The sequence below is a fragment of the Chiloscyllium plagiosum genome, unplaced genomic scaffold (genome assembly GCF_037043375.1).
Source record: "Chiloscyllium plagiosum isolate Xiang-an unplaced genomic scaffold, Cpla_swu_hap1 HiC_scaffold_3, whole genome shotgun sequence".
NCBI classification, from domain to species: Eukaryota; Metazoa; Chordata; class Chondrichthyes; order Orectolobiformes; family Hemiscylliidae; genus Chiloscyllium; species Chiloscyllium plagiosum.
Genome location: NW_028270141.1, coordinates 30,226,382 through 30,238,844, shown reverse-complemented (window position 1 = coordinate 30,238,844; position 12,463 = coordinate 30,226,382). Strand labels below are relative to the sequence as shown.

At 40.1% G+C, this 12,463-nt stretch overlaps 1 protein-coding gene across 4 annotated transcripts in view; it reads right to left on the bottom strand.

Annotated features, from left to right (window-relative positions):
* Nucleotides 1-12,463, bottom strand: part of arhgef10 (Rho guanine nucleotide exchange factor 10) — a 279,666-nt gene that overhangs the window by 63,711 nt on the left and 203,492 nt on the right. For all 4 annotated transcript variants that reach the window (XM_087978293.1, XM_043679118.2, XM_087978304.1 and 1 more), the window contains one exon: nt 10,347-10,504. In XM_087978293.1, coding sequence (XP_087834419.1) covers nt 10,347-10,504 — 158 coding nt within the window. The remainder of the gene's footprint in view (nt 1-10,346; nt 10,505-12,463) is intronic.

Below are 12,463 nucleotides of genomic sequence, written 5' to 3'. Positions count from 1 at the left end.
CGTTAACTGAGACAGGCAAGGATGGTCTAATTGGTACTGACAGCCAAATGTTCTGAGATGTAACTTTGCTTACATAAGCCAATGATTTGTCCAAAACAGTTCCTTCTAACTGAAGTTTGATATTAAACCAGGCTTCAAAAACCAGATAAAAGTCCCCCTTCAAAGGGGGAGTGATGTTTTGCTGATAGGATGATGATGGTGTAGACAGTTTCAGAATCGAGGTACATTTGCTGCCATCTCAGAACCAAGGACACTCTTTCAGACCAAGACCTGTGTCAGAAGAAGTGATGAAACTGACAAAAAAGCAAATAGGAGATATGGATTGTTGGATATATGATTCAAATTCACAGGGAACAGCATCAGACTGGCAACTGAAACAAAAGGTTGAGAATTTTTGGTAAGGTTGGCTAAGTATTAAAGTGAAAAAATACAGTTCACAAAAACACCAAGCTTAATCTCTCAAACAGTATCCCTCAGTTTCTCCATTGTAATCTACAGATTTTCCTACATACAGGAATGAGGAGCTGCACATGCAGCTTGTGCAAAAAGTAAACCTGACAGCACTTGACAACGGCATTCAGAAGTTTGGATGTTGGTGGAAGCTGCATCTATTCATGTGCTCCATTGAATGCCTCCGATTTTAGTTCACATTAAGTTGATGTTGAGTATGGAAAGAACCATGCCTTGTTATAGGCTTCTTAAAAGTAGAAAACACTTAACAATACTCAATATGCAGTTTCAGAAGTGGGTGAGTTAATCTATATCAATGGAATTATAAGGCAGTATGAGTCACTGCCTTCAGGGGCGGAAAGATAAAGCAGAGAACATCAGAAGAACTGGAAAGGATAGAAAATATATGTGCAAATAAGGGATGCCAATGCCATTAGGCAGATTTCACACCTAAAGTCAGCAAAATTCAAAATACTGAAGGTTCATCCTGTTTCTGAGGCTGAGTACTTTTAGCTGAAAAACTAACTTCAAGAGCAAAATTTAAATCCTGACTTGTGAGAATGCCAAGATCAACAATGTGCTGAATTTTCTTTTATATTACCGATGGTTCAGTCACAGGTTTAAGAATGACTCAGAATATGCATTGATTTTGCTCAGATCTCAAACTCAATCTCCTTTGCAAGACTTAAGTCTTAATTTTACCGAATGCAACGAGTCAAAGTGTTAGAATGGAGGCAATTCTTACTGCTGGAACTTTGACACCTAAAAGTCATCATTCCGGGCTGATATGGGTCTCATTTCTTATGTTTCCAAGATCTTGATCCAGCAATAGCGAATAAACAATTATACTGTGTGTGGGCTTGGAGGAGAGCTTGTATCTGGTTGTATTCCAGGGGGTGCATCTGTGGCCTATGTTCTACTAGGTGATGGAATTCAGAGTTTTGGAAGATGCTTTTAAAGTTTATGCAAGGACGTTTCCATGGAGTGATGAAATCGGACTGTTCTGCTGATTAGAAATGTAATCTGTGATCCTGTTCACCAGATATTTGTTTTACATTAGGATGAATGGCTGGGATTGCTACAATTTAGTTTATTTAAAAGCTACTTTATGTTTAAATGACTTATCTATTCTTTCTGTAAGCAAACACAGTCTCCAAGGAACTGAAACCTGTGTTTTACAATCTCTAGTACACTATATTAGCTTTAAGCAAAGCAGTCAATTCTCAGTGGAAAAGAATAGGCTGGTTATCAGGTCAGAAAGCAGAACACATTGCAGAGGAAATTTTCCTAGGGCTGCACTTGGGAATTCTTGAGCATAACAACAATTAAAGAAAGAGGCAGGTTGAAGCACACGGCTGTTGAGAAATCCAACCAATTTCTCCTCCACCTGATTTTCCATCAACTACACTGACTGGTCATCAAAATTTACCTGGAAAGTACACAACCAATTTATACTTGCCAAATTACTAAGCAAAATGGTCTTTTATTGAGAATGATACACTGAACCAGAGTTAATATAGTAATTAATATAAAAGGTCTAATTTTTTTTTTGCCAGGGCACTGAAAATAGTCAGCTGGGGTGTTAAAGCTATGCTATTTGGAGTACCATTTCAGATCCACAAAATTCAAGTGTTTGTTTGGATGAGTCACAATGTGTTCTCTCATTCCTTGGCAAATACGAGGCAGCCTCATCTCAAAGTGCATTTTTGTACAAAGATACATTGCTTGCAGAATGTGAGAGCTTCCAAACACAACAAATCCTTAGCACTGAGTGGAGTGCCAAACTAGATTATGCACTTCAGCTCTCGGGCAGGGCTTGAATATACAACCTCAGGGACAACAGTGGCAACACTGAACCAAACTAAGTCAAGCCAATTTCCTTTTATAGTTGAAGCAAATAAATATCAGCAAAATTGAAATTTAACAAATAACAGAAAGCCAATCTGGGATCCTTACACTTATTGATGTTCTGCCCTAATAGCATTGTGGGTCAACGCACAGCAGGTGGACTGCAGATTACCACCATCTTCTCAAGGGCAGTTGGGACGGGCATTAGATGCCCATATACAGTCATAGAGTCATAGAGATGTACAGCATAGAAACAGACCCTATGGTCCAACTCGTCCATGCCGACTAGATATCCCAACCCAATCTAGTCCCATCTGTGAGCACCCGGCCCATATCCCTCCAAACCCCTTCTATTCATATACCCATCCAAATGCCTCTTAAATGTTGCAATTGTACCAGCCTCCACCAAGTCCTCTGGCAGCTCATTCCATACACGTACTACCCTGTGTGAAAAAGTTGCCCTTTAGGTCTCTTTTATATCTTTCCCCTCTCACCCTAAACTTATGGTCTCTAGTTCTGGACTCTCCAACTCCAGGGAAAAGACTTTGTCTATTTATCCTATCCATGCCCCTCATAATTTTGTAAACCTCTATAAGGTCACCCCTCAGCCTCTGATGCTCCAGGGAAAACAGCCCCAGCCTGTTCAGCCTCCCCCATAGCTCAAATCCTCCAACCCTGGCAACATCCTTGTAAATCTTTTCTGAACCTTTTCAAGTTTCACAACATCTTTCCGATAGGAAGGAGACCAGAATTGCACGCAATATTCCAACAGTGGCCGAACCAATGTCCTATACAGCTGCAACATGACCTCCCAACTCCTGTACTCAATACTCTGACCAATAAACGAAAGCATACCAAACACCTTTTTCACTATCCTATCTACCTGCAACTCCACTTTCAAGGAGCTATGAACCTGCACTCCAAGGTCTCTTTGTTCAGGAAAGCTCCCTAGGACCTTACCATTAAGTGTATACGTCCCATGTAAAACCTCGGCTAAAAAACATTATAATAATCAAATTTTAAATATTAGCTTGTACCATTACACTAGGGTAAATTCATTTCATTACTTCTGTGGAATCTCCCATAGAAGTTTTAATGCATTTGCCTGGGGTTTGAGTAGCCGGTGCCATCGTGCATTTAAATGTATAATGATGGGAAGTAAAAATAATTATGAGTTCATCTCTTGAATACAAGACTCCAAAAACATAATTGTACTTGGTTAATCCAATAGCTGCATTAAACTATAGAAAGGACGAAGGGCAAGATTCATTTTTTTTTGTGATGTGTTAAAGGTTTCTTGCATTTTCTCTAATCATATTTTGTAGTGATGCAAATGTTTCACAGGAGCTACAACCAGTGGATGATCTTGAAACTGTCAGTCAATTCTGATTACTGAAGCTGTGCTATCCAAACAGTGGAGACATATTATGGCACTGTGGTAACGCATGTAATGTGTTGTGTGTGGTGTGGGTGTGGATATGTGCTCAGTGCAAGTTTGTCCAGCGACAGTCCTTTGATTGTTTTCTTTCAATTGACTAACTGTGGGGGCTCAGTATAGTAACAACCACTGGACTGCCTCCTGAGCAAGTGATTATAGGTTTGTATGTAGACAATATAGAGAAAACATCCAGCTCATGAAGAGAAAGCACCTGAATCTTTCTCTCCCCATTCTATGTGGGGAAGTAACAGAAAATCTCCTGATAGCTGTTCTCACTCACCATTTACCTCTAAGACTTTCTCTGAATATTCCCGTATTGAAAGGAAAAGGGGCAAAGCATCTTCACAGACACTGCAAGGGTGAATCTTCCAACAGTGAATGAAAGAATGAGAGTCAGCATATCCATAATCTCATGCGACAAGCAAATAATCAGAACGATTCAAGAGAAAACTGAAAAAAAACAACTCATCAACATCTGTGAGCTGAACTTATGCCAGACCTTTGCTTATCTGACATTTTTCTCTGATTCCTACACATAATACTCGTGCCATATTTGTGTAACTGTTTCTAGGTGTATGCTTTTTTCAAAACAAAAAGGATAAAATTTAAGTTGTCAAGTTGTTAAATGAGCAATTTATGTTTTTTTTACCAGAGGTTAAAAACAGTTTGATTACAATAAAAACCAAAAGAATCACGGATACGGGAAATCAGAAACAAAAACAGAAATTGTTGGAACCCTTGCTCAGAACAGAACTCTGAGGGTTACTGGACCTTGAATGTTAATTTTGATTACCTTATTTTCTCCTAATGAAAAACATGGTGTGCATATTTTATCTTCAGATATTTGAGTGTTGAAAGCCTATAGAGGTAAAATAGGTCTGCAGCCCAACATACATATCTCTTCCATTGTGTGCAACCCATCTATACTTCTATCTTTCTCTGGTCTGTATGATAACTCTCGGAACAAGTGGGCTATGTTCATTTCAAATATTAAGATAAAAATAACTGAACTGGAATTGCGCCTGTCTAGCGACTGCCCACTTCCAGCTTTATGCAGGCAGGAGGAATCGGTTGATCAGTTAAATAGGTGAAGTGGGTACTGCAGATGCTGGAGATTAGAGTTACGATTAGAGTGGTGCTGGAAAAACACTGGAAGTCAGGAAAATCATGATAGAAGGGTTTTTGCCCAAAACATCGATTTTCCTGCTCCTCAGATGCTGCCTGACCTGCTGTGCTTTTTCCAGCACCAGTCTAATCTTGAATCATTTAAATGTCTAATGAGGTTGCATTCCTTAATTTTAACAATCGTTCTGCTTTTAACTACAAATAACTATGTTTTACAGACTGGGGAAAATGCAAAAAGAAATGGGAAGAACTGAATCCATGCAGGAAGTGCTGATTTAGCAATGTTTGTGGGCTTAGAGGAGCAGGAGTGTTTTTCCAGACCCAACCAGACAACCCAACAAATCTCCACTCACACACCCACCCAACCACTCCTCTGCAATTTTTCTCTTCCTTCACTACCCCAACTGGGTGTCTGCTTACCCTACAACCTTAAGCCTTGCCATGATCTTTATCACTCTTCCAATAAAACTACCTGCTCTCGAAGGCTCCAATTCTGTGAAGCAGGCTTCTAAATGGAGATATCTCCCATCAGGTCAATCGAACTGCCTCTGATCATTTCAAGGAGCACAGCAATTACATTCTGTAAGACAGTTGGAGCGTCAGCTCTTCCAGATTTAAAAACCACTTCATCCTGGCCCCCCCCTCCCCGACTGTTTCCAGTGAACAATCTGGGTCTTTGCATCAACACAATGAATAAACACAGACTACTTCCACATGTCTAACATACAGGGGTGAACTTGGGCTTGAGAGTGTTTTTGGACACCGAGAGAACTCTTAATATTCCAAAATGGCCTCCAAACACTTGGAATGCTAAATGGAGTAGACGCACCATTGTTAAAAGAATTAGTCTGGACAACCTTAACATTGACCAGAGGCATACGGAGCAGATACATTGTGTTGATAATCAACGGGTTAGTATGGAGTTCCACACTACAGCAGACATAATCTCAACCTCACACAGCTGAACATGCATTCATTGTGAAAAGGCTCCCCACGCATGCTATTTAAAGGGATTGTCAATCACTCATAAGTTAGATTTCATCTGGTTGATTTCAGCTGATTGTATCGAGTTGAGGTAACAATTTCAGTGCTTCTTCACACTTGTGACAAGCTTCAATTGCCTCCAGGAGTAGGTTCGCTGGATGATTGTGAAATAAAGGCATGTGCGTCAACTTGTTGCTTGCAGATACAAGTAGCATAGTACACCCTTGTCTTGGAATTAATCAGGACTGGGAGAATGAAGAGAGCAGGACAAACTGCTGGAAGGAGGAGCAGTCAGTGGGAGTAAGAACTCCCAGCAGGACAATCTTTCTAAGGAACATAAACAGAAGTTTCTGGAAAAGCTCAATAGGTCTGGCAGTATCTGTGAAGAGAAATCAGAGTTAACATTTCGGGTCCATTCTGAGGGAGGGTCACCGGACTCAAAATGTTAACTCTGATTTCTCTTCACAGATATTACTAGACCTGCTGAGCTTTTCCAGCAACCTCTGCTTTTGTTTCTGATTTACATCATCTGCAGTTCTTTAGGGTTTTACTCTGTCTGAGGAGTTTAGAGAGGGATGCTGACCAGAAACTGGATCGTTACAGCATTTCAATTTTCCTGGTGGTGGCTTCTGTGCCTTGATAGCAATTCATGCAAATTGTTTATGAAGGAATTACAAGGCATGTTCCAAGGGAAATGGAATTTTATTGGTGGCGAAACAAACCGACACAGTGTTTGCAGCACATCAACTTGTGGACAGCAAGTGCACAGCAGAAGGTGGGAGAACTATAAAAATACGATGCAATCTGCATGTTAAAGATACAAAATGTTAAAGATACAATACAAAAGATACAAAAGAGGGCATCTAAAAGTAACTACATGATTATCTCCTAGACACTGAAATTATGAATCATGGTGGAATTGGCTACATTTTGCTGCAACCATTCTGCATCCAGTCATCTCAGTATGGCTGGAGGGCCCACAGCACATCCACATCGAGTGCAACATGTGAAAACCTGGGATCTTGCATCTTACTGTGGTCGACCTCCTCAGACAACTCCTTCTAAACCCACAGCCACTACCATCTATAAGGCCAATTGGATACATGGGAACACCAGCACCTGCACGTTCTCTTCCAAATTACTATCCAGACCTGAAAATTTATTGCCATTCCTTCAGTATCACTGGGTCAAAATCCTGGAACTCCCTCACTAAAAGCTTTGTAGGCCTACCTACAGCATATGAACATGTGGCAACTCACCATCACATTCTCAAGGGAAACTAGGGATGGGCAATAAATACTGACTCAGCAATGATGCCAAATTCCATGAGTCAATACGAAAAAAAAATTTCTCTCTTTCCCAGATCAGATTTCATTGCCAATCCATTCCCAAGACATACTGTAGCCACAATGTACCTCTCTTTTAAGAGGTGCAGAACCAGTCTAAGGAGTGCATGTAGCTCATTCGCAGCATTGGAGTGCTGGCTGCATGCAGTAATCACAATAATTAGCACCAAGCTGATGTGCTGACTGTACTCTACTCAAATGGCTCAAGTTTAATTGTCCACCTTGCACCCCGAGCCACGTTTGCAGGTCAATTCAATCCACAGAGTGGACTCGTTATTTTCACAGACCTTTGAGTGAATTACAGCTAGGCTGCTACTAAACATTAAATGCAATAGATCAATAGATGATTAGAAAACTTCCAGCCGCGGCTGCAAACAGAATTTTGCCATATTTTTTCCAACAGTAAATTATGACAGTGATCACAGTATCTTTGAACTACTGTCTACAGCGTGAACATGTCTGAACAAACTGACTTCTACAGACAACAAAATGCACTCTCTGCCAGCAAATAGCTGCAGTCATAGTATTGTTCGTTATTATTTTGGAAGTTAGGCAGTAAGCTAAAATATTCAATAAATCACTTTTGCTATGGTTTATTTTATGATTCTGTTTGGTAGTAGCAGGCATCATTACATTTTGCAGAGAACTTTACACAATTTGAGGAACGGGTCTAAATAGATGGTGCTTTCAGGTTACAGCTTAGCAGAAGCTTCGGGGAAATATTTTGAGAAGCTCCTTTCAAGCAACAATGGAGAGAATAAACAGTTATGGGAAACAGAGACTTTGAGGTTGAAAGACAAAATTCTGCACAAAACATCATCTTCCTTTGATTAGTAGCTGAAAAACAATAAAATTTCAGGGCCAAGAAAAGACAGAAGGACATTAGTTAAGGATAAAACTTCTGCTCTCTACCATTATACTACTGCTTCTGTACTGACATAAAGAGATTTTGGTGTCGAGAGGGTAGTGCTGGAAAAGCACAGCAGGTTGGGCAGCATCCGAGGAGTAGGAGAATCAACGTTTCAGGCACAGATAAAGAGATTTTGTCCAGGATAGTAATGGAATTGGGAACACTGGTTTACAATCTGATTCTCAAGACCTGAGAAGTCAAGGAATGTAAGAGTGGATCGTAAAATAACTCCAGATTGACAAAGCCACGTTTCAAAAGTTAATAGGTAGTTCAACAAGTTGCCAGGAAACATTTTTGATTTTAAATGCTCTTGTTTAAAAAGAGCTGATTTTCATGTCTGTTCTCCCCTAATGTTAATAAAACTCCCTAATGTAACTAATTAACTGGCAAGAATACAACATGCAGCTGACAGTATGGCTCTGCAACTGTTTGTTACCTTCCACTCATATCCTAAGAACAGTCTCTGTGACATAACATTACTATTGAATGCTTGGGAGTTTGAATCTCATGCTCAAATAATAGCAACAATGGAACTAAAAGTGCAGACACTTGGCTGAACCGAAATTTCCTTCAGCAACTATTAACTGGTTCAATTGCTCCAAATGGAAGCATGCTTTTCTCATTATGAATGCAACAAGGTGCATGAATTTTAGGCAGTCTCAATATAACCTTTAATAATTAGTAGTCTTCACACAAACCTGCCTGTAACTTGTTACTAATTGGTGTTATAGATGGTTTCACATGTTGGCAAGTGAATATTTAGCAGAGAAAGTAGAGTGGGATAGAGGGAGGTTTAAAAGGGCAATGCTGAGTATTGAAATGTAAAGCTTCAGCTGCCAATCTTCAAATTGTATAAAGAATCAAGAAAGCATCTATTGTGAAAGGAAATTTTAAACCCCCCCCCCTCCTGACTAAACAACCACTGATGTCAAGAAAAAGAACCATTGGAGTTAATGTGGAAGGGTGAAGACATATTGGGATCCATTGATAGAAGGTTCCATTGAACTTTTATGGATAATCTGGACCATCCTTTGGCTCACACAGGTTAGAGGAGAGCATTAGCCAAGACTTTTGCAAAACGAATGGAAAAGGACCATATTCATTTTTCTTGTTGTGGTCTGGAATGTAATACCTGGAAGGGTGTTGGAAGCAAATTAAATCACAACTTTCCAAGGGGAATTGGACAAATACTTAAAGAAAACATTTGCAGGACTACAGGAAAAGAGTTGGTCTAATAGGATAGCTCTTTCAAAAATTGAGCATAGGCTCAAAGGGCCAAACAGACTCCTTCTGTGCTATATGACTCAGTCATCCTTTCCACAATTGCCCCAAGTGTATGGGGGTGGTGGGCTTTATGCATGCCTTGATGTGAACTCAACTCTATTTACAGATTCATGATTTGATGGATGCTGAGTGGGTGGAACTACCACCTGGTGCTCTGGGAAAAGATGTTTGTGTACTGCTGTAGCTCTCGGGGTTGCAGCAGCCAGGTGTTTGTTATTTTGTGGCTTGCTGGCTGAAACAAGACCCAAGCAGTTTCCATTATCTACTGTATAACTGAGGGAATGTGGCCAGAGTCATTGGGGAGTTAACAATGTGTTCACTTCAGCCTAATGCTGTGGTGATTGAGTCTAGCGGAAATCTGGCACCACCGCCTCTTAGTATCTCATTTTTTCACTAAATTCATTTAAAAATAAGGTGGGAAGAGCTAGGTTTGTAGCCCATTGGGTTAAAAATATGGAACTTTTATTGTAACAGTCATTTTAAAACAAAGTTTACTAAAACCACTAAAAAAATTAAAAGCACGGTTTCTTGGGCAAAAGCTTCTCGTTCAAGTCCCTCAGCTTGTGTTAAACGTTAGAAGAATAGACCATTTTTTAAGTTTCTGATGAACAACATTGCTAGTTGTTAACCATATGCACAACTTTACTGAGTATAGATTTTGAAATTTAATAACAATGTTGTCCAGAAGTTCAAGGTGGATTATGTCCAGTTAAAGTTCTTAATTTCGACCCACATTGATGTTTCAACTGGTCATTTTACTTCTACTTTATTGTATAAAAATAAATCTAGATGAATGGTGTGAAGCTCCAAGGGAAAATCGATTGTGTGTGTTCTGGTGTGCTTCCACGTTTACGAAGCACATTAATGTGGAGGAAAATGGAAACAGACATACTAAAAGATTTAAGAAAACGTTGCAATTAAATTCTGAGGGATTCATAATAAATAGATGATGTCTACGCACCTTCAGCCTTGGTGTAGACAGCAATATTTCCATTAACAAGTCCAGCATAGAGGCATTGTAACTTGTATCCGAGGCTCACCACTGTTGATCTATCCGGAGTAAAGAAATGCTGCAATCGAACCTTTTTCGAAGCCTGATTACTCTTGTACACAGAAATGCTGCAGTAGGATAAACAAAGATATCATAATTGTACGTGCTATCAACTGCATCTCATGCCACAAATGAAAGGGCATCCAATGAAACACATGGTTCCAGTATGACTTAGTGGAATTTATTTGTGTATATCTTGACTTTGTGTGATAGTCTAATTGGGTTATAACGGGTCAGCAACTCATTTTATGCATCTGATTTTATCGTCTTGAAATCAATGAGGGAAATATAAAATAGGCTGCTGACCTTATTGCCTGTATTACACTATTTTATGAAGTCAAGATTTACACCATGCTGTCTATATTGGTTTCCATTCACATGCTGAGCTCTTTCTTTTCAGTTATATTGCTGAAAATCAGCATGCATCTGTCAGAGCAACTGTGAGAATGTTTCACATTTTCATGAAGTTCTCTAATACTATCTTAAATTTAACAGATTCAAAACATGACTTCTAACTTTCATTTTGATTACAACCCAGTTTACAAGGATGTTGCTAGGGCTGGAAGATTTGAGCTATAGGGAGAGGTTGAACAGGCTGGGGCTGTTTTCCCTGGAGCATCGGAGGCTGAGGGGTGACCTCAAAAAGGTTTATAAAATCATGAGGTGCATGGATAGGATAAATAGACAAACTCTCTTCCCTGGGGTGGGGGAGTCCAGAACTAGAGAGCATAGGTTTAGGGTGAGAGAGGAAGGATATAAAAGGGACCTAAAGGGCAACTTTTTCATGCAGAGGGTGGTGCGTGTATGGAATGAGCTGTCAGCGGAAGAGGTGGAGGCTGGTACAATTGCAGCATTTAAAAGGCATCTGGATGAGTATATGAATAGGAAGAGTTTAGAGGGATATGGGCAAAGTGCTGGCAAATGGGACTAGATTAGGTTGGGATATCTGGTCAGCATGGACAAGTTGGGTCGATCTCTATGACTCTCATCTTCAATATGGCCACATCCAGTTGTCTTAATGGCTTTGAACCTATTTAACATACTTTATCTCTCCGTTACCACCATCAGTATTCCCTTTGTCTTTCACTCTGGTAATCCTCAGTTTCTGCTATGCTTGCATCCCATCCTACTAGGTTAACACAGGATTTAAAAAAAACACCATTTGCTACCTATGTTCTGAAGAAGAGTCATGTCAACTCAAAACGGTAACTGTTTCTCCCTCCACAGATGCTGGCAGACTTTGTCAGATTCTCAGCCACTGTCTTTATTGCTAGCTTAAATGTTATTGACAGAAATAAGAGGAGCTTGTTTAAAAACCCAAATGTATGCAATTTTTCATTGCCTGCTCCAGTTTTGCATCTCTGAAGCGGAAGCTTTGGAAGTGGTTTATGAGAGATATGAGGTGAAAGCACTGCTGGGAAAGAAAATATCAGCCACCAAGGCCATCACTGTATGTCTACTGGTGATGGTGGCAGTATTTCCATATTTTCAGATTTCACTTCTTCACTGTTTTGAGCCTGACACAAGTAGTGAGGAAAGGTTGAGAGGCAAGTGACCATGGTTGCCATGGACGAGGGGTGACCTTATAGAGGTTTTAAAAAAATTATGAGGGGCATGGATAGGGTGAATAGCCAAGGTCTTTTTCCAAGGCTAGGCAAGTCCAAAACCAGAAGGTATATGTTTAAGACGAGATGGAAAAGACTTAAAAGGGATCTGAGGGGCAACATTTTCATGCAGATGGGACTACATCAGTTCAGGATATCTGATCGGCGAGGACGAGTTGGACCAAAGGGTCTGTAATACTCTGTGACTTTTTGACTTCTTGTTCATTCACAGTACATCTCGGCTATATGACATCCTAGCACAGTTTCTTGATTGGTGGACCCATCACCCATTGCACTGCTAATTGGCTGACGACTTCACCATGCTGAGAGGGCGGTCTTTAAATTAAATCGAGGAATGTAGAATTCTGGAGAGGGGCTACAAAGGCTTACAAAGCAAAGGTGATGATGGCATTGCAGGACAGC